Below are 27860 nucleotides of genomic sequence, written 5' to 3'. Positions count from 1 at the left end.
ATATAAATTAATTTGACAACAGACTATCTTGATCTGCAAACTAGAGAAATTGATTAGCCAATTCAAAGAATTCGCTACTCATCACATGATTACCTAGGAAAAAATACTCTTTAAATTTACATTTCTACTCTAAGCACTCTGTCTCCGGAACCGAAAGTTGGATCTGAATGAAAATCTGGAAATTCTTATGACATCTGAAGACCTCTCAGCCCAATCTAATAAGGTAAAATTCGGTTAAGCCATCCTCGAGAAAAGTGACGGACATTATTTTCATTCTGTTGGTGCATATCACCCTGATCCAAATGTAATTCAGGAATTTTGTATGAGACCGTAAGACCTCTCGTTTGAATCTAAGTTTGTGAAAATCCGAGAAAATTGAGTGGCAGTATTTGCCACACACACATACAGGCATTTGCTAATTTCGTCGAGCTGAATCGAATACCGCTAAGCCGGTTCCAATAAACGTAGTTATAAATAAAAATCCTACAAATTTTAAATTTTCCTCGTTTTAATATTTGCCCAGGTCCGATGGCCGGCTCAGGAACAACGGAGTAAAATACGTCAACGTTTTCTCGGGAACTACTAGACAAATTTTCGCATACTAATACCGTTTCGTTTTTGAACCTACACGTAGGCGACTCTGACTCCGAGTAAAACGAACACGTGGTACGCGCCCTAAACAACAACTCATAAAAAAAGAAATAAAAATAAACAAACTCGCATGGATGTCGTGGTGCGACCGAGAAAAGGTTCAGAGCGAAACTACGCGATTGGAATCCGAACTAGAACGACCCCAGGTTGCTAAAACAAACATCTCAAAAGTTATTTGAGCGACTCTGGGTCAGCTCTCGGCCGCTCTGATCAATAAACGTTAACGGTATAAGATTGAAATGTAAGGTCTTGTGGTCACATAGCCTGCTATTGAACATTATTCAGATCCGTCTTCCGGTTCCAGAGTAACAAGGAAAACGGCGTGAAGAATAGACAAAGAAGAAATGTGTACTCTGTTTTCTGTATTTATTGTATTTATTCCGGATCGGACAGGCTGACTGGTAGAGAAATCTCAATTTCAAGAGCGTGCTTCTACTACTAGCCATATAATTCTTCAGTTGTGCAGGTCTGGTTAGTTAGTTAGGCCAAACAAACCGGTTTATGCTATACCAGTTCTGGAAATGGAAGTCAAAACTCCACAATGGAACTCACTCCATTTTCTCCGAAATGGCTCAACTGATTTGCACAAAACGTAGGCTCAAATGAAAGGTCTTATGGTCCCATAGGATGCCATTGGATTGTATCCGGATCTGATATCCGGTTCCGAAAATGCATGGTGAAGCCAATTTGAAATTTCAAACCTTAATCTAGAGCGGGGGTTCGTAAAGTGGTCGATATATACCCCTTGGGGTCTATATCTTTTTAGCGGGGGTCGACGTAAACGAAAACTGGGGGTCAACGAGGTCTAGAAATCGACCCCCTATTGTTTGATATAAGTTGGTATTTGAAATATTCACGCTAAAAAAAGTTGTGTTAATTTGACCATACGCAGAAATTGGTAAGTATTTTAAATCAATATTAAAAAAGCAAGAAATTAAATTTTTAAAGAAATTAGTTGATGGGGGTCTGAGGTCTAAGTTAATTTTAGTAAAGGGGTCCATGACCCAAAATAGTTTTGGAACCCCTGATCTAGAGCAACGATGAAAAATGAAACGTATAGATTTAGCTAAATTTGGCTCAAAACTGTTTCAATTTGTAGGTTTTGTTAATCAAACAAATATTTCTTGTTCTATTTAAAAGTCAATGAAAAGTATTTTGAAGAACCCCACAATAATATTTACGGATATGAATGATATGCAAAATGCTTCATCACATTTTGTGTTTCCTTTTATACCAACGATCAAAAAGTTACTTATTATTATTAATGTCGTTTATTTATACCCGGCTTTAACCTTTGCGGTTGTTCGACGGGTAGTTAAAAAACTACTATTCAATACAAGAATGACTGAGAATTCTACTCAAACGAAAGGAGAATTTGTTATTATCATACGCTATTATCATACGTTATTATCATACGCAAAGAACATTGAGCATAACTCTGGGAAAATACGCATTGTTATGTCAGTTTGAGATCTATAATTGAACTATAGGATCAAAGCCTTATACGATTTTCGACTAACGAGTTCGGAACATTGGAGTAGTTTTGGTGAAAATACCAGACTGAACAACACCCACAACAAAAACCAAAAACAAGGAATCGTCTGATCGAAACCATCACACAGACCTAATTCCATGCTGAAATCTCGGTCCAGTGGCCACTGGAAAAACAAACTCCGGCGAAAACGAAATTCAATTCCTTGGAATCCTGGTACGCATCGGTGCCCCCGAGAGCATTTCACTTTCTTTCCAAGTCAAGTGTATGCTCAATGCTCATGAATACAGTAGGGGGGTGGATGGGTAGTTGTAGAGTTCCCCACTGCACATGTACTGCCTGCTACATGACGCGTATTCCAACCAAATCTGGCTCTCGTTCGGCTGGCTAGCTAGCTAGCCGTCGCCTGACGTCGTACAACCAAGTCAGTAATTTGTTAATTGAGCTCGTAAATTTCCCTTTTGCCATGCTTTCGATTTCATTAATACTACGTTTCTACCGTTGCTACTCGGGCCTCAATGTTTAACACGGTATGTAACTTGTTCTTCCTTCTACTTTGCTGGGCACAATTGGATTGGCATAGTTTTTTTTCACTCTTATGTTTTTTTTTTGTGTGTGACAAGCTGATCTTTTACGTCATGCTTCGCCAAATAGCGCGAATGAACTTTAGAAGTTAAATTACCCCACCAACCGGAGCCCATAATCCGTCTAGTGAAGTTGGCTTCTGTTCGCAGTACCCAACAACAACAGCACATTTAATAGCTTGCAGTGCAGTTTGTTGATAATTTTGAAAGAAAAAAACTAATGACGGCTATTTAAAAATTATACATTTAAAAGTGTTAATTTATTCATCACATTGCTCCCCAGTCTAGCCGGACCTACACACGCACGCACACACACTACACAGTTATACTTCAAAATACTAGCCCGAGAGAAAGCTATGCTATCAGCTTCGCAAAAAAAAAACACCAAGCGCCGCCTAAATGCGGCCTTTGTTATCGCTTCATTTAACACGAAACGAAAAGCATCATTCGTTGCTTTATCTACTGTAGCAACAAGTGACAGAGCCAAAGCCAGCGTTTTATTCTGTTGAGAATGATTCTAAATCCAGTAATCGATTCAGTTTGAAATTTGTTTGTAGGAAACAAGAACTAGAACCGAAGTCGATTTCTTAGTAAATTCAGCGAATGAACTTCCGATTTCATAAAACCATAATTGTTCTATTCAGTTTTGGTTGAATTTGGTATCTTGTCCTAACGGAAACAGGCCCATGTTGGTGTATGCCGAGGGGAGCGGGTCATTTCACCGAAAGCCATTTCGCCGAAAGCCGTTTCGCCGAATGCTATCGGAAGCGGCGGCCTCTGGCATACAAACCAGTAACCGATTCGTTGGCCCGGCCTACTCAAAACTAGGTTTCTTTGCTTTAGTTAAGTCCAAACGAGCCGTAGCGACGGACAGCACATGAACCAAAACGATGTGGCGTAGCCGCATTAGATTTTTTTTTATTTTCACTTAATAAACGGAAAATATCACAGACATTTGCCTGGTAGACACACCCATGCAATTGCTTCGATGCTTAGTAGCTAATAGTCAACAAGTTTTCTTGGGAACTCCGTTCTGAGGTTCATGAATCAATCTTTATTCAAGAGTACAACAATCAATCTTTATTCAAGAAGTACAATTGTAGGTCAACAATACGGGCTACGGTTATGTGCCCTAGCACAAAATTTGGCTAACCCCTAAATGAACATAGACATTGCCGATAACATCAACTCAACTTTGGTTGACATGTAATAAATAGTTAGTTTATTTCAACAATAGAATCAGCCAAAACAAATATTTTTTTCATTTGACTAGACAAAAATTTTGATTCAAATCAAACAGAGAACACTGTGATGTTGAATTGAAAAATTAGTTCAAAACAATCATATTCTAGTTAGAAATCATCATAAATCAAATTTAAAAACATACTAACAGTTTTGTTGGTTTAAACATGCTTCATTTCTCTGCGTGTAGGCATGGAACACGAAGGGCGAAACTTACGTAAACAAACAGTTTCGCCCAATATAATTTATTGTGTTTCTAAGATTAAGATTTTTATGGAATCCGAATGTTTATGCAAAATTGTAGGATCTCGTAGCATTTATTGGTAGGTGAGAGAAACTCGGTTTGTTTACTTTTGTAAGATTCGTCCTTCTTTGAAAAACAGCTGAATTATGTGTGTTTTTTTTGTTTTGCTGCTATTGTTTTGGTGTCCAAAATGTACCTAACATCCGATTCATTGGCATCTTTCAGGGCGTCAACATCAAGCGCACCGATGCGTCCCAGTGGTGGGAACTGTTCGACACCAACACCTGCCGGTTCTACTATTACAACGTGGCCTCGCAAAAGACCGTCTGGCATCGGCCGCAGAACTGTGATATCATCCCGTTGGCAAAACTGCAAACTCTGAAGCAGAACACCGATCCGGGCGATCGGAAGGACAGCAGCGGTGGTCACGGTGGTACACTGCAGCACTATGCGTCCAACAAACACCACGGCGGGAGCGGAAGCGGTTCCGGTACGGTAGGGAAAAGCTGCGGCCATCGAACGGCCACCGGAGTTATGGATTACCGGGATCGGGATCATCATCGAAGTTCGAGCTCCGGACATCGAAGTGGCGGCGGCGGCGGCGGTGGAGTTCATGACAAACGAAGCAATAGCGACCTGTTGGCCAGTCCCCAAGGTCGGCATAGTCTACAGCACAGGTGAGCCCGGGATGGATTTTCCAAACAAAAAAATGCTTAGTAGATTACGTCGTATGGCTTGTATTAGTTCCGCGTTGAGGTTCCAGCGAACGTCAAATGCTTCTTGATTGCAACCGAGTGAGATTTTTACGTTTCCTTTTTTTCGTTTCTCTTTTTCTTTTCGTATGTATGCTACGCACACAAATCAACTACCAAATCTTCTGTTACCTCCAACCCCACCACTTCTCGACGTCGTGTCGTGTGAATTGATGTGTCTAAAATTCGTTGTGTGTTGAAAACTTTTATCCTGCTCGATGCTCGATGCTACGTAATTCTATCAGGCTACCACCCAAAACCACCGTCACCGATGCAGGGTTTCCGATGGGTGGCCGCACTGGCACGGGCGATTCTCATAAATTTTGCAGGCACGGTCATCCAAGCTCAGGTACTTCATCCCGCAGCAGTCAGAAGTATCTCGATTCGGGTAAGTCCAGCGACAGCAGTCTGTCCAGCACGCACGGTTACCACCACCGGCGTATGCAGGATGGCGGTAGCCTACGAATGGGCACCGGAACTGCCGGGAAAAAACACGTTAGCTCTGCTGGGGATAACTGGTAAGTCCCGCATCCCTTCTATTTTCTGTTGGCTTTCCGGTGGTTGGTGGTAGAATTTCTTTTTGTTTTCCGTGTTCGCAAGGTTGCTTGTGTTGAGTAACGATCTCCGTTTTGCCCTACTATTCTTTCGCCCTTTCTACCTATAGCTACCGGATGCTGCAGGAGAGTTCAAGTTCGCACAACATTCCTCATTCGATACCGTCATCTTCGGCCGAAAAACTTGGCATCTCATCGTTGCACCATTCACCACTACCACCGCCCCATCAGATGCTGTCCTACTCGATGTCGAACTCTTCAGATCTGGCCGGTGGTGGCAACCTTTCATCTCCCTCGCATTCGATGAGTACGCCCCAGTTTAAGAAAAAGTTCATCCATGATGGCGGCATGGGTTCTAAGTCCAATAGTACCGGCTTGAAAGACGGCAGCAGCGGCTTGGTATCAAAACATGAAAGTTTTGATTATTCTGCAAGTAAGTCTCGAGATGCCTTTGGTAGTTCGGAATACCCCTTTGCCTAACTGATTTCTCTCTGTTCAGTAGATCCTTCATCGTTTTCGGTCTCACTGACCCGCTCCGGAAGTTTTCTTTCATCGGCTGGTATCACATCGGCAGGACCGATGACCGGCACTCCCGTGTCCAACCGGCCCTATCCCCATCACCAGACGTCTCAATCGGGTCAGCAAGTGCCACAACATGGTTCATCGCATCGGAAGGGTAGCTTCGATGGCAACAACGGTGGTGCCAGCGATGATTCCATGCATGAAAAGTATTTCAAATCGGTGGAGAATACGCCCGTCACTCGAAGGCGTCATACAACTACTTCCTCGGTAAAGTCGTCCTCCGTACAACAACAACAACAGCAGCAGCTGCAACAATCGCAGAAACACTCGAGTGACTCTAGTCCGCAGAGTCCGATAAGCCCCCAGCAAGCGCACCAACAATTGCAGCAAAAAATCGCACGACCTTCGGCTCTGATGGTGGAACTTTCGCCGGGAGCCTCGCAGGCAGGCGGGTACAGTAAATCTAGTCAGAAAAGTAACGATTCCGAGCTGTTCAATCTGGACCTCACGAGTAAGCCGGAAAAATATTTGGATAAAATGAAGATCGACAAGGGCAAAGTTTCGCCCAGTTCGATTTCCATGGGAGGCGGCAGTGGACCGCAAAATGTCGGCCTTCAGAAAGCGTCTTCTTCGAGTGCAAAGCTATCCTCTAGTCAATCGGAAATGGCTGCCGCCGTAGTGGCGGCCGGTTTGCAGAAAACTACCACCACCACTAGTAAAGATCAGTTCTCGCTGAATCTCAACAAACCAAATTTGGAAAGGCACAACAAAGAGATGCAACAGAAACAGCAAACACTGGAGAAAATCTCCGGCACCGGTTCCGTTGCATCGAATAACTCGTCTTCGCACAACAAACAGCCGCATGGGCAACTACCGCAGGAAAGAAAGAAGAGCAAGTCGCACACGGTCAACCAAGGTACGGGCTTCGATTTCGACTACGACAACGGGAATACTTCGCCGCTCTATTGTAACTGGGATAAGGTAGGATGACAACAGTGGTAACAATGGAAATAATTACAACTGGGTTTTTGTTTTTTGTATTGCAGGAGAAACTGGAACATCTGCTACCACTTCAGCACTATATTTTGGAGCAGGCCAAACTGTCCGGCTGTTACGGGCTCGGTGAGTTCCTGGATTCGGATTCATTTCATTCGGACAGTCAATCGGAGCACTCGTTTTCGGGTCACGAACCGGACAACGAAGATTCGGACCATTCGGATGGCCACGGTGATTATTTGGCGCACTATCCCTACGAGGAGTATGGAGCCTACCGAAAGGACGACGGTGGTGGTGTTTCATACTATAATTTCGATTTTAATTTTGGTGATCGCGAGGAAAAAGAAGATATGTGAGTAGGCACTAGATAGTTTGCTACTGCAAATGTGTTATTTTCTTGTTTTCATTCTAGATCCGAAGAGGTGACGGCAAAACTGGAAAGCATTCAGGATCAGATTTACAGCCCGGTAAAGAACCATCCACCTCTGCACAAATATTCGCCTTTTCACGTGGCCAAACAAAGTTTGGAGAGTTCGGGTTTTGTGTCCGATTCAGTCGATAGGGGCGCATCGGGTGACAGTAGTCAGACGGGATCGCAACCACACCAACCGAAGGGGATTAACAAAGCGAGTCTGCTGCAACGATTTCAAGAAAATTTGCTTTCTCATGGTCCCGGTGGTGTAGTCGGTGGCAATGGAAAAATTGCTGAGATGGCATTGCTGAAGGAGTGTGATATAGAAAAGTTTGCCCAGGACAATCTGAATCTACATTCGAAGGGAATATTCCGTAAAAAATCGTCAATTCAGGATATGCTGAGTTGGACACCGAACGCCATAAGTCGACCGATGCTCTCGCTGGCGAGGGATAAAGCTGGCAAGAAGATGGCCACCGAGTTGTTCAAGTTGGTTCAAATTTATATGGGCGATCGGAAGGCCCGTGTCGGAATGAGTCTGAACTCGGTGGCAATCGATATCATCGCAATGGCGATGGGTCAAGCACAACTGAGAGACGAGCTATACATACAAATGTGTCGTCAGACAACGGAGAATCCCAGCCGGGATTCGTTAATCCGAGGCTGGGAACTGATGGCAATCTGTTTGTCTTTTGTTCCCCCATCGCCTACATTCCAACCGGCACTGTTGGGATATATCAATCGGCATCGAGATCCATCGTTTGCAACCAGCTTCCCGGAGGTCGGCAAGTGGCCAATTCATGTACAGATTTCCCACTATGCAACCATCGCATGCCGGAGGTTGGATCGGATAGGTAGTTCCGGTCGCAAGCAAGCCAAGAAACCAACGGAAGACGACATCAATCAGGCGCGCGAGCAGATCTTCCGCGACAGTATGTTCGGCAATACGCTTGGCGAGGTTATGTTACTGCAGAAGGATAAGTTCCCCGATAGGCAGCTGCCTTGGATTCAAACCACACTTTCGGAGCAGGTTCGAATATGATAAAAAAATTCAGTTTAGAGATGTTTTTTTTTCAATTTGGAGCTTTGTTTCATTTTTTAGGTGCTTCTACTGAATGGAAAGCAAACCGAAGGAATCTTCCGAGTACCAGCCGATGTGGATGAGGTTAATTTACTAAAGAATCGTTTGGATCGGTGGGAGTTTCCCGAGAATAAAGGAATGATGGGTAAGTTCGAAATGAATGCTATTGTGTGATATATACTCTGATGAATTGACATCTTAAAGCAACTTCTCTTCATCTACGCTTTCAACATAAGAGGTTCCGTATAAGAGCCATACTGCGCATAATTGTCCCATATGTATAGCAAATCTCATAGCATATGGGACAATTCAGTATAGTGAACGTTAAGGTTGATTTTTAAGTAATTTCGGAAATTTTAAGCACTTGTATCTCGGTTGTTAATGAATCGACAAGTAGTCATCTGGTCACTGTGCAGTGCGGCGCTGCCAAATATGTGTTCGTTTGTGTGGCTGTTCAGTGCATTGCAATTCGCTATTAATTTTAGTTCACCGGTGAACGATGGGATTACAGAAAACGCTGTCCTTAAAGAGTATGGCTAAAATTCATCGCTTCTAACTAGGTGTTTTGAAGGTGGATTTGAGTGCAAATGATAGATTATTATTGTTATGAATGTCGTTTATTAATACCCGGCTTTTAATGACAGATTTCCTTTATTTACTTTCTCTTTCGATTATTATGGTATTCTAAACATTTGTTGAGAATAATAACTTGAATTATCATGTTTTAATCTGCACTGAAAAAACTATAAAAAAATGCAGGAAAATTTCGTAATAATTGAAAAAGAAAGTAAACAAAGAGAATCTGTCATTTGCTTTCAGGACCTAATGTAATGTTCATTGCGAAATAATATAAATCCATCTTTAAATTACCTGGTTAAAATCTTTTAAAATACGGTAATTCTGAGCCTGATCATCGAAGTGCAAAAGTAGTTGCCATTTCTTATAAGTACTTATAATAGTCAATCAGAGCATGTCAACCAGCTTACCAGCTTCAATTTTTTCGGAACAAAACGACAAACCAATCAGAGTATCGAATATCGCATCGAATCAGCGTTGCCAGGTCATTTTTCCAAAAATTTGTATTTCGGCGCAAAAATCTATCTGTACCATATTGGGTATCACAATCTCTGCTACGTAAGCAAAATATAAATACCCAGAAATCGTTATACCTGTCAACGTTGCATCGAAAATCGTACAGCATTAGTGTTTCCAGTTTTTTTTTCTGATGTCAATCTGTATTGAATCGAAATATACCCGGAAAATACAGTAAAGGAAAACGGTTCGTCATCTACTTCTTATTTCTAATGGGTAAATGTAGTTTATCAAAAAGTAGATATTGGTGTCATGAGATTGTAGATTTACGACTAGGAAAACCGGGGAGAAATATTTTTCTTTAATTTGGCATTCAAAAATTGTATGATTATAATTAAATAATTCTCAATTTCGTGTAGTTTTTTAAAGAAATAAACCAAAATACATAAGTTCTAAAAACGAGATCCGCAGAGAAAGCAAAAATCCGTAGATATACATCATCGTTGAAAATTTTCATACAGGCTTTTTTAAAACACCAATCTGTTGTGGACTTCACGTACGACCATTATTCAACGTTACCTAATAACATGCTTCAAACATAGCAAACAAATCACCGATGGTGCTTGTCGTGAACAGAAAACTCTATTTACGAACGGAAGCAGAAGTTTGCAAAAAAAACTTTTGCTATAAATATCATAAATATTTCTTGAACGCACTTGACGATAATAAATTAATCACTGAAGGTCCTTATTTCCTAAAATTAGCTTTAGTATCCTAGATAGTGTTTCACAATTATTGGCTTCCTTTACACATTGCAAACTGTTGAAGAGACAGTTTTAAAATTGCATGTTTAATGTCATCGTGATCGGTCTCGTACACAACCCTGTAATTTTTTTCGATAATAATTAGAATTGATTGAAAGTAGTTTGATTCATTTACATCTAATCTAACATAATGGCACAAAGAAGTTTGCAGAGGTCCGCTAGTATACTTATAAATACCTGCTTATTTCAAGGTAGATGAGCACTAGAAACAATTATGTTTAGCTTTGATGCTTCCTTTTGGAGTTTTCTTTTCTTTCTGTATGCTGAATTAAAATAAAAAATAATGACACGCCCCCTTTTCCCAACTTGTGATTCATTCATTTCTACGTTCGATAACTGATAATTCGGCTATTCATGATTCAATCGAATTCGGCAATAATTGACAGTTGACAAATTTAGGGCAGCCGAGATTCTCAGTAATTACACATTTTGCCGAGCACTCGGTCGTGCAAATCTAGGCATTTTATTGCCGAGATTCAGCAATAAAATTTAAGTGTGTAACTTTCCATACTTTATCAATGACGATTTGTCAAGTACAAGACCGGAAGCAAAATTGCACAGCTTAACTTGGTTCGACTTCCACGAAGAAGAAACAGTATTCCTTGTAGTTTCGCATGTCAGAATGACACAAAATGAAAAAAAAATTTTTTATTAGTTAATCATAATTACTTTAATCGTTTTTAAATGTAATCCTTTCCAGATGCTCACGCTCCTGCCAGTTTGCTTAAGCTGTGGTATCGGGAGCTGTACGATCCGCTGATTCCTGATGAGCTGTACGAAGACTGTGTCGCTACCGAAGATCCTGTTGAGGCAGCTGCAATAGTGGAAAAGTTACCTAAAATTAATCGCTTGGTAAGATTTTGCAACGTTTGTCTTAAAAATGTATAAACTATTTAATTCTCGATTTCTTTTTTCTGCCGCAGGTTCTTACCTATTTGATTCACTTTTTGCAACAATTCGCCCTTCCCGACGTCGTAGCCAACACGAAGATGGACTCGTCCAACTTGGCGATGGTTTTTGCACCGAACCTACTCCGGTGCCAGTCGCAGGATCCGAAAGTGATCCTCGAAAACGCTCGCAAAGAGATGGCCTTCATGCGTACGCTTATACAGCACATGGACACCGCGAGTGTGGCGTATCTGGTTTGAATTGTCTTGGTTGTCGATTTGCCGGGTCTGGCAATTCACGAGTGAACGCTCTCATTGGTTTCTATCGTAGACGGGAAATAGAAGACCTCATATCTACCGATAGACAAGAACCCAAAAAAAAAGTCACGCTGTATATACAAAAAAAGTTCTCCTGTTTTATTGTTTTGTTTATTTTAAATACGGAACAGTTTGTTTTTAGGCAAAGTGAATGAATAACAAATTCTATATCTTTGAAATTTCCGATAACAGCGTAACCAACTCTATTTCTCTCATAATCGAAACGAGTCGAATTTGTTTACAGATCTCACGAAGAATTATTTTATTGTCTGAATGCCGCTTATACTACTATAGGTAATAGATTTCATGCTATGAAGTTCTGTTGTGTTTTTTTTTTTAATTTTGTAACTGCTGAAACGGTACCTAGAAGGTTGAGTTAGATGTATATTTGGACATCCTCAAATCTTTTGCATTTCTTACTAGATTTCACAGTCCACAGATTGTTTATGTTACCCGAATGCAATATTATTTTCCCAGCGGTTTGTTGAATCCTACTATGAACAGGTAATAATCAACAGTTTGAGCATACACTTTATTAACGAAACACACAAACACTAATGATAGATATCAGATCAATCACAAAACTGCTACTTAATGCAAGTAGGTTCTAGAAAAGCGCAAGTAAATATTATCAGTTGGAGTTTAAATACCAATTCTGAATAAGAAAATATCCAGAGTAAAAGATAAACTGCATAAATACGTCGAATGATCGTAAAACTAGCTTCTATGAAAACTTTATCATCAACAATGGGAACATTTCGTATACTCAACTTGTCAATGAAGATTTTATAAGACTTCACTTGTGTTTAAGAAGCCATATTTTTCTATCAGCAAACCATTTCACATATTTTCTATTGATTTCGTTGTTTTATACATTCAAATCCACATACCCACTCTTTCTCCTTTAGTTCCATTCCTAACTGGCTCTCATTTAAACGTTGTTTTTATGTTTTAGTTGTAGTAAATTCTAACTTTTAAAAATTAAAACACACGTTTCACAACCACGAGACGAAGAAACCATACCAAATTTGACCTAGACTTAGTATAGTTTTATTTTATTAACAGTAAAAGTAATCGTTGAAACAATTTACAATAAGATTGATTATAAAAAAAAATACAACAACAAAAAAACCCTAATCGTATATCCTCGAAAAAAAATTAAAACCGGTAAACCATCCCGCAGTACTATCAAGCCGCCAGATCCGCGACGGATCCAAGGTAGTTTAGTTTGATCCGATATCGCTGCGCCGTGTGCGACAGAAACAGCCTGGTTGGATCATTATTATTATTATTAGCTAGGCTACCCTCCCCGGTGCAGTCTCCCACACTATCCAGCTAAACTGCATTTTTCCCTTGTCCTCTGCTACACACGATTGTACGTTGCACCGTCCTGTCGGTTGTTTACTGGTAGTCAGCGTAAAAAGATTCGTTACATTTCAACTATACAAAAAAACATTTGCAAACTCCTATTAGTCATAATTCTGGATGCATCGGTTTCACTCATTTTTTTTTATTGCCAAGCGCGATGAAACATAACACAATAAATGAACTGCCATTCTGCACAGACTTGTTCGAATACTTTATGGGACTCCCTATCTCAGTGGAACAACTATGTGTGGAATGACTACCAAGCCAATGTATATAATAAGTTGAATGAATCGCTTCGAAAACAATTAGCAGAACCTATAATTATACAATAAACAAAAAGACAATTATTGTTAGCTTGTGACGAGGGACGGTAAAAGAAAACAGAAAGTTTATAGAATACAGATAATCAATAGCTGCGAAAAAAAAAAAACAAAGTACTGCGGACGAAACAACGGAAGTAATTACCCAACATGAATACAATTCATAGAGACAGTCAAATAAATCTTTTTTTTCGCTGCTACAAATTTCGATCATCAACGGAACGCTACATTGCTATGTATTGCAGCAAAACAGCAGTTTGTATTTGCAAAATAAAGGAACACAAAATGAGACAAAATTAAATTATTATTACAATCTGAGATAATATATGATAATGAAAATAAATTATATGAAAATACAATAAACCCATGCAATATGGTTGTTTTCAGTTACTTTTTTCTGTAGGCCTCAAAAGAAATACCCTTCCTAACGGTCTATTCAAACGTTTCCGGTACAATATTCATCCGCACGTTTCAAAACGTGAATTCACACTTGTCCGCCTCAGTACCGATACGAAACGGTGCCGGTACTGAACACTGGACAAGTTTGACTAGGCACAAGTGGAAAAATATTGGAAGCTGTGCCGGTACTGAATCGAACCGGAAAAGTTTGAATAGACCTTGAGTTTGTTGCTACCCTGTAAGAAAAAAAGGCCAATGGATTTCCAACGAGAGTCCAATTCGGGACTATTGTTTGCTGATTTCTAAACAGACCGTTGAACCGTTCAACCGCTCGATTCGTTCATCAAATTCGACTGACAGAGGTCCACCGTTTTCCTCGCATTCGAGAGACAGTTTTAGATTGGTACTTGTTTTACCGAAGGGGTTCTAGGTTTTTCTGTAGCACATTATCTATTCTGACATTCTTGTTACACGTCCATCTCACTGTAGTTTAAGCCTTCCAATAATGTTTGTATATTTGATACAGCTTGTGATTCATGCGTTTGCCCCATTCTCCAATTCAAAATATTGCACATAATACATAGCTATAATACAATATATTTCACAGAGTCCCAAATTGTGTTTGATGGCCAGATGGCCCGCAGATTCGGTGAATTAACGGCTGGTGTCAAAAATCATCATTTTTACTATTTTTTTTCAAGAATCATCGTTCAATAAAATAAATTCGAATGTATTGAATGATAATAGGCATCAATCGAACAACGTTTTGTAATTTTTTCGTGGAAAAATATTGAGAAATAAGTCGGTGAAGAGGTATTTTAAGGACGCTTCTTAAAAATCATGATTTGCGGTGTCCACTGTATCTGCGCAGACTAATCAGAAGTGAACAAATGAACTCAGCATAGTTAGAGAAGAAGTTTTTCTAGACCCCAACGTTTCTGTTTGATTTTGTTTTATTTTTTTTAAATTTTTGGTGATTGTTAAAAGTGAAAACTACGATTTTTCACTAAAAAATCCGACATTTTGTAACTGTTGAAACTCCCCAAAGGTCTGTTTTTTCAAATGTAGAAAGTGTGTGCAAAATTTGAAAACAATTGGTGCAGTAGTTTTTCAATGACGATGTACACGGACTTTCAAAACCTGCTTTCGAGAAAAACACGTTTGAAGTTTTTTTGTCTATGAAATCAATGGAAGCAATTAATTACTCCAGGAAGCCCGTAGGATCTAACATTTAAAAAAAAATCATATTTATTCTTTTATAATTTCTTATAATAAAACACTCCAAGAATGTTTTGTCAAGTTTTAAAGTCAATCGAAGTAGAAATCTTGGGCCTGTGCACCGAGCTCTTGATTATTCGTAAAATGAGATAACCATAGATAAAGGTCCATAACTTCCAGAGTTTCGTTCTAATAGGCTTGAATATTTCACAGAAAATTCTTGAAATGTTTTACTAAAAGAAAATATAAAGAAAATAATAAATGATTTATTGATCGCAAAAAATAATAAATGCTACCATCAGATATTCATGGTGAGTTTTATAATCGTGACTATAATCATGATGAAATATAAAACTAGAGTAATATAAAATAGTAGAATTAATAGAAGTATTGTAGTTGTTTTAACATGTCACTATTCTAATTTTAAATATCAAATATGCTAAGATCTACTATGCATTTCGAAACGTTTTGTGTTATTTTTAACAACTTTTTTGTTCGGTGAAATGAAAATCTTTGTGAATCTTGCGATTCATCGGAATAGTAATTCGAAAGAGTTCTGGTAACAGATCTACCAGAAAATAATTTTCAGTGTATTTGCTACTATCATGCGCTGCCAACTATACCGATTTCTCGGTATTTATACCGATTTTTGGACTAGATACAGGAATACAGATATGCGCTTCCAAAATACCGATATTTCAATTTTCATACAGATAAATACCGATTTATAGTTTTTGTGTTGGATTTCATAGGGGTAAGCCAGTTCGAGCGACCTTTTTTTTTTGGTCGCAATATCAGTTTCCGCTCCAAATGGATGTTCGATTTTTCGAGAAAGATATTGTACAGATAGATTTTTCCGCCAAATAGAGATTTTTGGAAACAACAGTTGACAGCACTGCTATCATCCCTCGTCCGGAGGTCTCTACTGTAAATGATTTCTTGAAGGCTGTCAAATATCAACTGTGGCTGAAATCAAATGTGTTTCTTCTTTCATCACTGCCAGAATGGAACGGCAAGCAGAGATGCCAGGTTCACTGATGAATCTTTTCAAATATTGCACAGATTACAAAAATGACACAGATTTCGACAGAAAAATCAACTGGTACTGAGTCTTAAAAATTCTTCATATTGCTAGGAAAAGCTGAACGAGAATATATTTTTGACAATGCGCTCGAACGTGAACGTGACCCCGTTATTTTTGTGGTCAACATTGACATTTAAACAAAATAACCTGGCATCCCTGACGGCGAGCCGCGAGTGTGCAACAGCGATGTCAGATCTACGGAAATCTCCGTAGATCTACGGATTCGAACATCTTCTACGGATCTACGGATACGTAGACAAAATCTACGGAGATTGGATTTTTTCTACGGAAATCTACGGAAATTTAAATTTATCAACGGAGAACTATGGAAACTAGTCCTGTCTTACGAGCAAAAAAAAAGCTTTTCACCTCGAGAGCTTCCGAGAAAAATTCCAATCTACGGTAATGACACTACTGCTATCTGGCATCGCTGGTGTGCAAAAGGTGCGTGTGTGTTGCAGTAGTTCGTCATTTTATCCCGTTCGGTTTATCACATTTTATGCAGTTTGAAACTTAACAGTTTGCCTAAAAAGTATCTCAATCGGAAGTGCTAGGCCGCTGTAGCGAAATGAGCGCGACCAAATCGTCGGGCACGACCACAATAACTCCCTCGAGTGCGGAAATGGTTTCCACGAAACTTCATGCGTCCTCAGGGTCACAGTCCCAGCAGCGTTCGTATGGAAAAATTGTGCTAACTTTGGAAAACTGTCTTCTGCCTGAGACGAAATTTGATTTAACGCCTTCGCAAGCCGACGGCCTGCAGCGCGAAACGGAAATCGACCTACGGATATTGGGCTGTGAGCTGATTCAGACGGCCGGGATCTTGCTAAAGTTGCCTCAGGTGAGTTGGAAAAAACACCGTCGTTTGCAATCGTTTTACCTAATACTGCCAGTCGCCATTTTGGATTGTGTGTTTGATGGTGGGGTGCGTAAACGTATGAATGGGTTGACTGGCGACATTCAATGTTGACTCATTCTAACAGATGATTAAACTGTATCTGTTGGAATGCTTTTATGTCGGTTCCGCGCTGATCCTGTATTTAAAATAGGCATAGTTTCTTTTGTTATAAACGATTGAGGCTCATGTAACGTTCGAGGTATAAGCGAACAAGAGATTTGGCTCAGAAAGGTTCTAATTTTGGAATTGAACAGCAAAACAAATCTACCTTATTCTTTGTGAAAGAAAAGTATGAGGAAAAAACTACGTCGTGCCAATGTCTGTAGTCTAAAACGTATCTTTGGTTCTGTTTCATAGTAATTAATTTGTTTTCAAACCCATTAAATATCGTTTACAATATTTCCATGGAATCGTTTGAACACTAAATAACCATAGTTTTTGCTCCTTCCCCCTTTTCTCTCTCTCTGTCAACTCCTTTTTGTGCATTCGGCGAAACGAAACACACCACCAAACGCATTCGATATACAATAAAAAACAGGTGGCAATGGCAACCGGACAGGTACTGTTCCAGCGTTTCTTCTATTCCAAGTCCTTCGTGCGGCACAGCATGGAAGCGACGGCGATGAGCTGCGTCTGCTTGGCGTCGAAGATCGAGGAAGCGCCTCGGCGCATCCGGGATGTGATCAATGTATTTCATCACATCAAACAAGTTCGTGGACAGAAGTAAGTATTCGGTAACGACCCGTACACCAGCTGTTCGTGCGTCTACCGTACAGTCCCCCATCGAACGAGCCCCATTTATTAATCTATTTCAATTATAGTTTTGTAGGTAAGACGCAATCTTACTCAAAACAAAACTAGAGACTCCCTACAAAATGTAAATGTGCAAAACTCGGTAATGTTAGCTTTGTTTAAATGAAATGTAACGAAAAGTGTTTGTGTTAGCAATTATATATAATCAGAATCAATTGTGACGGAGCGGTGATTTTGAACCGGATGGACGACCTATAAAAAGCGCGTTTGTGGATGGAAAATAATTGCACAAGCGGTTTGAAAATATCGACGAACTTTTTCGGATGTTCTTTCACTTATTACCAGGAAAAAATTGATGAATACCATAATTATTGTTCGTGTTAAATGTAAATGCAGTGATTTTCATGACAATGTTCTTAGTTTTTGTGAATATAATCAGGTATGAAGTGATGAACATCCGAAAAATTAATCGATATTTGCAAACGTTTGAGCAACAATAGGGAACAGTGGATGTCAATCCTGTCATACAAACGCCTGACGATCGCACCAAAATAGCAGCTTAAAACGATAAGTAATTATTTTGTATCATAACTCGCGCACTGGAGTGCCGATGTTCTAATGTTCCTATCTTACAGGTTGATCGTTTATTGGGATTCTGACCAAGGAAAAGTTTCAGGTAGGTGTAGTTTTCAGTTCAGGTATTTAAATTTTATGATGTTCCAAACCATCACGGTCTGAAATTATCCCTGTGTATACCGAATCAGATTCATTCTTCTTGGGTTATCTTTCTGTTTACTAATGATATGTCAAGCTTTGAATCCGCAATTGCCTGAGCACTCAAAATTTCATAATTTACCCTGGGGTAGTTGTCAATTTCTCAGGCGAAACGACATAACATTCGATTTTATCCGAACTCACATGACAAGATCAGAGCATACCAATTAAAGCTTGAAATCATTTTATGGCACTTTTTGTCTTGTTGTCTACCAACAACCTGCCTCTGGTATGCTACGCGTAGGACTGAAACGTTAGCTATAATTTCGCTTCTATTTATAGATTCCAATCAGAGCGATGCTTTTATATATCGCTTACTCCTTCAAACCCGTCGTCTGTGGCAGGAAAATCCGGTATGTCGGAGATTTTTAGCAGACAAAATAGGACACTGCTCGCTACTAATCAAAATTTCAATCATTTATTATTGAAAATACGTGGCTTGATACATTCAAATCGAAACTTCTAAATATTATCAAAATAGACTGAGCTGTAAGTGTTTAAAACCTGACCACATTTCTACGTGTATTTTTGCTTTAGTTTCTGATTTGCATCCCTATATAGAAAATAAAGATGTGATTCACGTCAAAACTACTGTTCGAACTGTTGACGTAGGACTACACAGCTATTCTCAAATTCACTGCTAAAATTTGGTTTGAATATTTAGGCAACAGTTATTTGTATCCAGGCGCAAATATTTTATCAAAAACAATTCTTTGAGAAATTCGGAGGCCTTGAAAAAGACAGTTTAATTTCTTTGATGTTAGCGATGATAGATGCTAATCACGATCACGATCCATCAGCCCTCCATGATCGAGTTCATCCTGCGTTTTTTTGGAATGCGAAGAAACAGCAGAATTTCGTTGAAAATGTCTCTTTTGCAAGGCGTACGAAATAAATTCACTAATGGTCCTTCGGATGTGCAAACAAACCTCTTCTACGCCATTAGCGAGTCACAGAAAGTACAAGCCGTTTCGATACTTGTTCTTGTTTTTTATTTATTTATTTATTTATTTATTTGTCGTTTCTTTTCGCGGAAACCACAATAATGACTTGAAAAGAAGAGAACATTGGATATTGTTCGTTATTAATTGATATTCCATCATCAATTGTCTTAAATATACAGTTTATCTACTCGTATTACTAATAATGATACCCAACACGAAGCCGCCTTACTCAGAGACAGGACACAATAATTCGAAACGTTCATGATCCAGATATCTTCTACACTCTACATAACACTGCTATTGAGCTATCCTGAAGATGGATGCCAGAAAATTTCTCAAGAATTGAGAATATGGTTAAACAGAGCATCGTTCATGGACGCTGTGTACAGTTTATTTCAATATGTTATTGACCTCTATGTCAATAATGCTCCAAACGCTCGATTTTCTCAGAAGAATAAAAAATTGGTTTGAATTGTTGGATTGACAATCAGTGTTGAGAAAAAACAATGATTTTAAAAACCGCGACAAGTTTTGGATTGCTGATTGGTCTTGACACAATCCAAGTACGATAAGAGCAGTCGGGTCCTTTGATGATAGCAGATGTTTTGAATGATAGGATTGACTGTTGCTTTGCTCCGCGAAGTTTATATTTATGTTCGTCTTCGCTCCTTTTGACTTCGCGTGAATTTATCGAGTTTTATCAAAGATAATTTAACATTTTGCCTTGGCATCTGAGATATGATCAGCGATCGACTTTTGAACCGAGGCCATGCTTCATATATTATTCGACTCAGTTCGTCGAATATGCAAAATGTTTGGGGCTATAAATGTTTACAAAAAAAAACTTTTAGTTTGCAGTGCGAACTTTGCTTTAAACGAGTGCGAATAAAACCAGCATTTGACTGCTTTACGTTCGAGAAAAATGCATAGAGCAGTGTGAACTAAATTCCGTGTTGCATTATGGCACAAATCTCCAAATATCAAGGGGAACGTGCCATCTGAGCCAATTTGTTCTGATTCCTGATTATGGTAGTTTCATGTAAATCCGAAATGAATTTTTTTCCATAAATAAATACCTAATACATTTCGAATACCATATTAGTATTTTGGTATTCATTAGCTAATCTAATCACTGTTTTTATCAAGCGATTTGCTATTATAAATTACATTAAATAAAATATATTCATTTTGTACATGATCTTATAACTATTTCAAGTTTGTTTGTATCAGTTCATCACTTTTATTTAATATGAGATAGCTGGCTATTGGTTGAACTCATGGAAGAGAAAACAGTCTAACATAAAATAATATTTCAATTGGAACTCCAATGGACTTAATGAAATGATAAAGAAGTTTCATGTAAGGAAGGTCACGACAAGCAAGAATGTCGCGAACTGGGACATTGGATAGTCTACCTTGGGTACGCAAGAAATTTATTAGTTGAGATCTGACATCACGATACTCCACGCATGTCCAAACAACATGGTCAATATCGCGATAACCTTCGCCACAAGCACAATGATTAGTCTGAACCGAAATGAAATATTCAGTATCAGAATCAGTGTGTTGTTATTTTTTTACTCTTTTATCCCACGTGGTAAAATATGTAAGTCGTCTATAAGTCAAATTTTAAACATAGAAACTTCTATCTCGTTTTATTTGCTTTTATCTTACTCGCGACGACGGTTTTGAGGTAGTGAGGCATATATCAGTCCCGATGTTCTACTGAACGAGTATAACAGGTAAACCATGGTCGAAAATCGATCATTTCTTTTTGTGCTTTGAACGGAACTGGATGTTTTGGTGACGACCTTCCGCCAACAGCAACAACAGTCTTGCGTGGTATAAAGCCTCAAACACTCAGGTCGCAAATACTCTCATTCGCTTTTCGGATGTCGTGGTGTTCAGTTGCATTCAACCAGCAGCAGTAACAACAGATTATCAGAAATCGCATTCAGCCTCTGAATACTGGATCTGGATTCTGGAACTGAATGTTGAAATCAAAATTCTAAGAAAAATACAAATTTAGGAAATAAAATACAAATTTAGGAAATAAATTCAGAATTTGGATTCTGAATTTATACCATATTACTATAATTTCAATGGAAGAAAATATCAAAATGTTCTTTAATAAATAATTAACTGATAATGAAGGTCAATTGCGCAGGCTAGAACGAATGAAACGCGTCAATTTTTATATACCAGTAGGTAACGCGGGAATACAATGTCGTTAACTGATTCAATGCCGTCGTCCGAACATGAGAAAGACAAACAACCGTCCTGAGTTTTTCTCTTTAATGCTCGTTGATATCAAACATTTTAGAAAACTAAAATTTTAAGTTATTTGTTATTATTTTGGGTTAAATACAACAAGAGATATTCACGATTAATTTCTACCCATTCTTGTACAGGATAAATTTTGAAAAGGTGCACCATAGTAAAGTAAGCCGTATTCACGACAAAATTCTTCGCCCTTGCAAACGACCTCCTGCCAGTTAACCGAAAAACATTCGGGTAGGCATGTTTTTTAGTTCTTTCTTTGTTTTATTTATCAATTCCTCCTTAGTTTTCGCAACAAAATTGTTGGGGTAGATCTTACGCTTCACGTTTGCCCAGAAATTCTCGATGAAACGCAGCTGGGGAACGTTGGGCGGGTTCACCGGCTTGGGTACCACATCGATATTCAGACGCTCCAACGATTGCTTCGAGTAGTGTGCCGACGCCAGATCCGGCCAAAGTACCGCGTCTTCGCCCTTATGGTATTCCTTGATGGACGACGCAACTTCCGGCAGGCATTTCGTACTATAATTTTCCTCGTTGACGGCCAGTCCGGAGTGAAAGAAGAGCGGCTTTGACATCCCCTTTTCGCTGACTGTCAGTCACAGCAGCAACTTCTTGGGGAACTCGGTGTGTGAAATAAACTTCACCTCGGAGCTCATTTCCTTTGTGGGGGACGTAAAATGTGAAGAAGTGCTCTACCGGTCGTCATCCAGAACAAAACCTTAAGCCCGCAACAAATTACACTCGCTACGCTTAACGTTCCTGAACGTTCATTAAATCTCATTAATATTGACGAGAATTCTATCCGGATGGCAATCGTTTGCATCAAGTCTCTTACCTCCTCTAACCCTGAAAGCTTACCGGCAGATATTTTGAAAAAAAATGCTCGACTGGTGTAAATGCTCCCCTTTGTCGACTATTTCGGATGTTACTCTCTAAAGAAGTTTTTCCCAACTTATGAAAATCTTCTTTTATGTTCTCAATGTATAAGAAAGGGGACAAAAAAGACTTGAGCAATTACCGTGGCATCACATCGCTTAGTGCAGTTCTTAAACTGTTTGAAAAGATACTCTTACACCGATTTTCAACCACTGCCAGCAATATATTGTCGACTCTCAACATGGCTTTATGTCTAAGCACTCCACAACCACCAACCTATTGTCATTCATGTGCCCGTGACTGATGTCAAAAGGTTTACAAACAGACGTTTACACCGATCACTCTTCTGCCTTTGATATAATAAACCGCAATATAACAATTGCCAAATAGCAGTGAAAATCGGCGATCACTTTTCCAATGAGTTTATCGCTTCGTCCGGAATTCCGCAGGGTAGCCATCTTAATACTTTTACTTTACTCCAACGACGTCAACTTTATTCTAGAGTGCCCTTGTCTATCGTTTGCCGATGCCGTTAAGATCTACTGTTACATTCGAAGTCAGTTGTTGAACTTCTCCGAGTGGTGTAAAGTAAACCGTATGAATTTGAATCCTGACAAATGCTCGACCATTATGTTCTCGAAGAAAATACAGCCATTTATATTGATTACTTTCTGAAAGGATCCCCGATAGTCAGAATAATGTGTGGTGAAGACCTTGGTGTCTTTCCCGATGAGCCACTGACATTCAAGCAATATCGTTTATAAAGCTTCTTGCAACTTAGGATTTGTAATCAGAGATGGCATTTCACCAGAGTGATACACGCTGGAGTCAGATTCTTGTCCACACCGAGGATGCAAAAAACGAAGCACCGCACAAAGAGGAAAGCGCACTTCTTCTCAGTGTCGAATAGACAGCATTTGAGTGTGTGCTTGTGGTTAAAGCAGCTGGCGCGAGTGAAACTTATTCTCTTCGCATGAATCGCTCACACGCGCTCTCGTCTAAATACACCCAAGTGACCACTGGCGCGTGATGGTGAGCGAACACTTCTGTGAACTTCAATTAATAGAGAGTAGATCTGGCCTTGCTATGAAAATTTTACGATAAATTGTTTTATTTTGCTGATTTTGCGTGTCCACGCTTCTTCTACGCAAACCATACAGCAGAGTGCTCACCGGCGTGTACACCTCTGTGAAAGTATCTGCATCCACCTCAGAAAATTTATTAGCTAATGCTCTAGCACTTTGGTGCGATTCAGTGGAAGAGGTAAAAGGAAATAAACAAACGCACTCATGATGCGTGCACACTTTATACGACAGTGGTGTATAAATGTGAAAGAGAAGAAGCTGAAGTTGTCAGTGCGAGGGGAGAAATTTTGCTTGCTCTTCGTCACACAGAGGAGATAGACATCTCTGTTTGTAATGAGGATGGCTATACATGTTCTGTTTAAAATCTCTTTATTGCTCAATTGTTCGTTCACCCATGGAGTACTGTTCTGTCGTTTGGAATCCTCACTACATAAGCGGTCCTCATAGAATCGAATCGATACAACGCAGATTCATTCGCATCGCTCTACGGCGCTTATCGTGGAACAATCCATACCAACTACCAAGCTACGAAAGTCGCAGGCTACTAATCGGTTCGTTGAGATGTTGTACGTTCTTTTTTGATAGCTAATGTTCTGACCGATAAGATTGACTGCCCTGCTTTGCTCCGCGAAATTAATATCCACGCCACTAACAATGCTATTATTGGCTTGCAGAGATCATTCATTCGCGTTTCATTAAGATTCGACTTCAATCTATCACGCAGTAGGATACTTGAATTTTTTTTTATATATTACTAGAAATTATCATTAGGACCATATTGCGTCTGTTGAGTTCTGGAAATGAAGCAAAAAAGTTGAAAAATTCACCCACACAACTAATACGAACGAAACTCTCTATTCGTAAATGCGAAAGAACCATGCCAATTTTATTCGCATTTACGTGTTCCAGTTATGTCTGTGACATTATCCACTCGCCATTTTTATCGAGAAAATTGGCATTTTTCAGTCGTTTCACCTTCAAGGTCCGGAATAGGTTGCTTGACAGATTCGTTATATTTTTGTTCATTTTCCTATTTTTCATCATATAAATTAAATTTCCGAATCTGACTGCTTGCAATCATTTTGAAATCATCAAGACCAAGATTCAATCGTAGAAGTAACGTAACCGAAAAAACGCGTCCGCATATTTTTCTCAGAAACTGACCAATCATCAAGTTGAAATGTATTATTGCTGGTACTTTTGGTTTCGGGAATGTTGTCGAATGTACCACGTAAGCGCTAAATGACACCTCTGTGAAATGGTCGAATCAATCAGAATGAATTTGAGTCAAAAATCTGTCAAAATTAGAATCAGGAATCATCTTAATGAAAAAAACAAGTGAATGAAAATAATGAGACTGTTTAAACAACAAGAGAATTAGGTGGATTAGGAAGAGGTTTTTTTTTCATAAAAAAAAACAATGATAAATCACACACACAAACACACACACACACACACACACACGAAATTTTGAGAATATCAAAACTAGCTCACTTGAATCACTCACTCGTACACCAAAAACCAGAATGTCAAGTATCTTTTAAAGGTTGGTATTCATTAAACAGTATGGAAATTTGATTGACAACGCCATCTATGTATCAGTCCAGGGACTTATTGATCCATGTTTCATGTCGAATCATAATAAAATGATAAATAACTCATTCAAAGTTAACTTTTAATTAAAAATATATATAATAAGTCAAAGCCGAGCATTAACCTATTTTCCCAAACTTTTGCAGATTCTCTCACCCCTCACTTACTCCGTACGGTGCGCCGGTAAGATCAAACCCGTGCTTGTTTGCTAACCACTTTCGTTCCAGCTTCGTTGTAGGATAAGAGTTTTGCACAATTACATTTTTAAGTGGACAATGTTTTGGGCAGAGCGTTGCGTTGCACACCCCCCCTGGCACGAGGATCTCTTCGCTTCGTGTACCGAACCGTGTCCGTCTGGCTAGTCTATCTCTATGGGTGAAATCACATCACTGTTTGGGGGGACAAACAAACGGCGCAAGCACAAAACACGACAGACACTGAACACGGCGAGAAGATCGAGGCCTTGTGGGAGCAGCAGCAGCCAGCTCATGAAGCGCGTAAATGGGGAAGAGACTGTACCCGGGGACAGTCGGCATCTCGCACCGAGCCCAAAAAGCTAGAAGAGCAGCGTAAGCCTATATGATGGTTTTCTTTCTTTTCTTTTCTTCTCGTTCCTCTCGCCGTGTGTTTCCTAGACCGCTGGTGCCGATGATTTTGGACCAGCACTACATCAATCTGAAATCTCAGGTGATCAAAGCTGAACGAAGGGTACTGAAAGAGCTGGGCTTCTGCGTTCACGTCAAACACCCGCACAAGTTGATTGTGATGTATCTGAAGTATTTGGAGCTCGAGAAACACCACAACATGATGCAGATGGCGTGGAACTTCATGAATGACTCATTTCGGACGGACGTGTTTGTGCGGTACCAGCCGGAAACGATTGCGTGCGCTTGCATCTACTTGACGGCCCGGAAACAAAACATTCCCTTGCCAAGCCAGCCGGCATGGTTTCTGATTTTCCGTGTCAGCGAAGACGACATGCTGGATGTTTGCTACCGGATAATGGCTTTGTATAAACGAACGAAAGCAAATGCTGAAACGTTGGAGGAAGCCGTCGATAGTCTGAAGAAAAAGTACCAGGATCAGAAGAAGAAAGATCGCTCGGAAACGAACACACCACCGACGATCGTCATGGCGGATCGAAACAATGGTTCCCACAATGCATGGGGAGGTTTCATCTCGCGAGCTCTACCAGCAACGGTCAGCGGTGACAACAATGGAAACAACAACAACGACAAAGACGGCAAAAAATCCCGTTCAAAATCAGGCTCACGGACGCCCAGAAGCCGGTCCAGGTCACGTTCACGCTCGCGGACGGCATCCCGATCCAGATCACATTCACCTTCAAGATCGTCACACTCCAAATCTCGGTCGCACTCACGGACGGCGTCACGATCACGGTCGCGTTCCTCCGCTGCCGACCATTCGCCGTCGCACTACAGCGAAAAGAGCGGCGCGCGCAAATCCAAAAAGACAAAACACCGATCACGAACACCCTCCAAATCATCGACGAAAAAGAAGTCCAAACATTACTCGCGATCCCGTTCGGCATCGCCCGAAACACCACAAAAGTACAAAAAAAGGTAATTCCGTTCGACTTCCCTTTGTTTTATTGTTTTTTAATTGTTTTTTTTTTTATCTCTGTCTAATTCCGTTCCCAGCGAGAATAGATACGACCGCCGGCGAGATGATCGTGACAATCGCTACATGAACGGAGGTGATCGAGACCGTATCTCATCGAAGTCTGAACGGGACCGGGATCGGGACCGTAGCCGGGACTATCATCACCATCACCACCGGGATCGTCATCGCGACAAAAGTGGTTACGATCGTGAGGATTACCGCAAGGACCATCGAAGCTCACACAGCATCGGGGATAAGCGGGACAAGTACAGCAGTCGACATAGTGGCAGTGACCGGCATCGATCGTCGAAGCATGGAGAGCGGGACCGTAGGCGATAAAAACGCAGAAACGATCTATGGATCTATACTAGATTCTAGGCTCATTGACTTTAGAAATGCCATTTTAGTTGTTTTCTAATATTTAGATTTTTTAAACAATAGTTTCCGTATGATATGCGATTGCGAGCACAGGATAGGCGGATGTTGACAGTGATGCATTGTAAATAAAAGCTGGTGTTTATTCTAAGCTGGATATGAAAATCGAACGGCATTTGGAAAAAGGCTTCATCGACCAATCCGAATCCGTTACTATCAACTGTCGCAGAAAATAGCACTTGTGAGTGTATCCTTTGCGGTCCTGCTAGGTTTACTTCGGCTATCACAGCAAAAGTTGCCAATATCAAGGCGAATGATTTTTTTTCAATCTACATTGGAAGAAAACCAGAAATATAAGGAAAAATAACGAACTGATGGCTGATTTTATCGAAAGAACATCCTCCTCGTGTTGCTTTGGGCTACTTTTCTACTACTTCGTTCTAGAACGTTTGGGAGCGTATTTCTTTTCCTGTTTGATTAATATTACTGGACCCCTCCAGCATGTCGTTCATTAAATAAAAGTGACTAATTACAAAGTGTAAAAAAGATTCGTTTACGATGTGTTCCTCGATTTTTTTCAAGCTTGTTTGTAAACAGTACCGCTGAACTGTCAAGGATGAATGCTTGTACATTCGTGACGTCACGATAAAAAATCTAATGCGATTAGGTTTTACAC

The 27860-nt window shown here is 39.9% G+C and overlaps 2 protein-coding genes across 4 annotated transcripts in view; both read left to right on the top strand.

Annotated features, from left to right (window-relative positions):
- The window catches only part of LOC131435032 (hornerin-like), a 46802-nt gene extending 33159 nt beyond the window's left edge, over positions 1 to 13643 (top strand). Inside the window, exons 3-11 of one of the 3 annotated variants that reach the window (XM_058602509.1) lie at positions 4439 to 4890; positions 5211 to 5483; positions 5630 to 5952; positions 6022 to 7022; positions 7088 to 7389; positions 7450 to 8479; positions 8552 to 8675; positions 11087 to 11238; positions 11310 to 13643. In XM_058602509.1, the coding sequence (XP_058458492.1) occupies positions 4439 to 4890; positions 5211 to 5483; positions 5630 to 5952; positions 6022 to 7022; positions 7088 to 7389; positions 7450 to 8479; positions 8552 to 8675; positions 11087 to 11238; positions 11310 to 11534 (3882 nt within the window). In that variant the 3' untranslated portion in view covers positions 11535 to 13643. Of the gene's footprint in view, positions 1 to 4438; positions 4891 to 5210; positions 5484 to 5629; positions 5953 to 6018; positions 7023 to 7087; positions 7390 to 7449; positions 8480 to 8551; positions 8676 to 11086; positions 11239 to 11309 lie in introns of all 3 variants that reach the window. The other 2 variants (XM_058602500.1, XM_058602517.1) reach the window with 2 other exon arrangements.
- Positions 13644 to 16399: 2756 nt separating this feature from the next.
- Positions 16400 to 27555, top strand: LOC131435080 (cyclin-L2-like). Its single transcript, XM_058602589.1, has 4 exons — positions 16400 to 16821; positions 17417 to 17601; positions 25822 to 26769; positions 26848 to 27555. The coding sequence occupies exons 1-4, from the start codon at positions 16549 to 16551 to the stop codon at positions 27146 to 27148; spliced, it is 1707 nt and encodes a 568-aa protein (XP_058458572.1). The 5' UTR covers positions 16400 to 16548; the 3' UTR covers positions 27149 to 27555.
- The last annotated feature ends 305 nt before the right edge of the window (positions 27556 to 27860 follow it).

Source organism: Malaya genurostris, chromosome 1 (assembly GCF_030247185.1).
Source record: "Malaya genurostris strain Urasoe2022 chromosome 1, Malgen_1.1, whole genome shotgun sequence".
Classification (NCBI taxonomy): Eukaryota; Metazoa; Arthropoda; class Insecta; order Diptera; family Culicidae; genus Malaya; species Malaya genurostris.
Note: the sequence above shows the minus strand (reverse complement) of the source record. Positions and strands in the feature narration are given on the sequence as shown.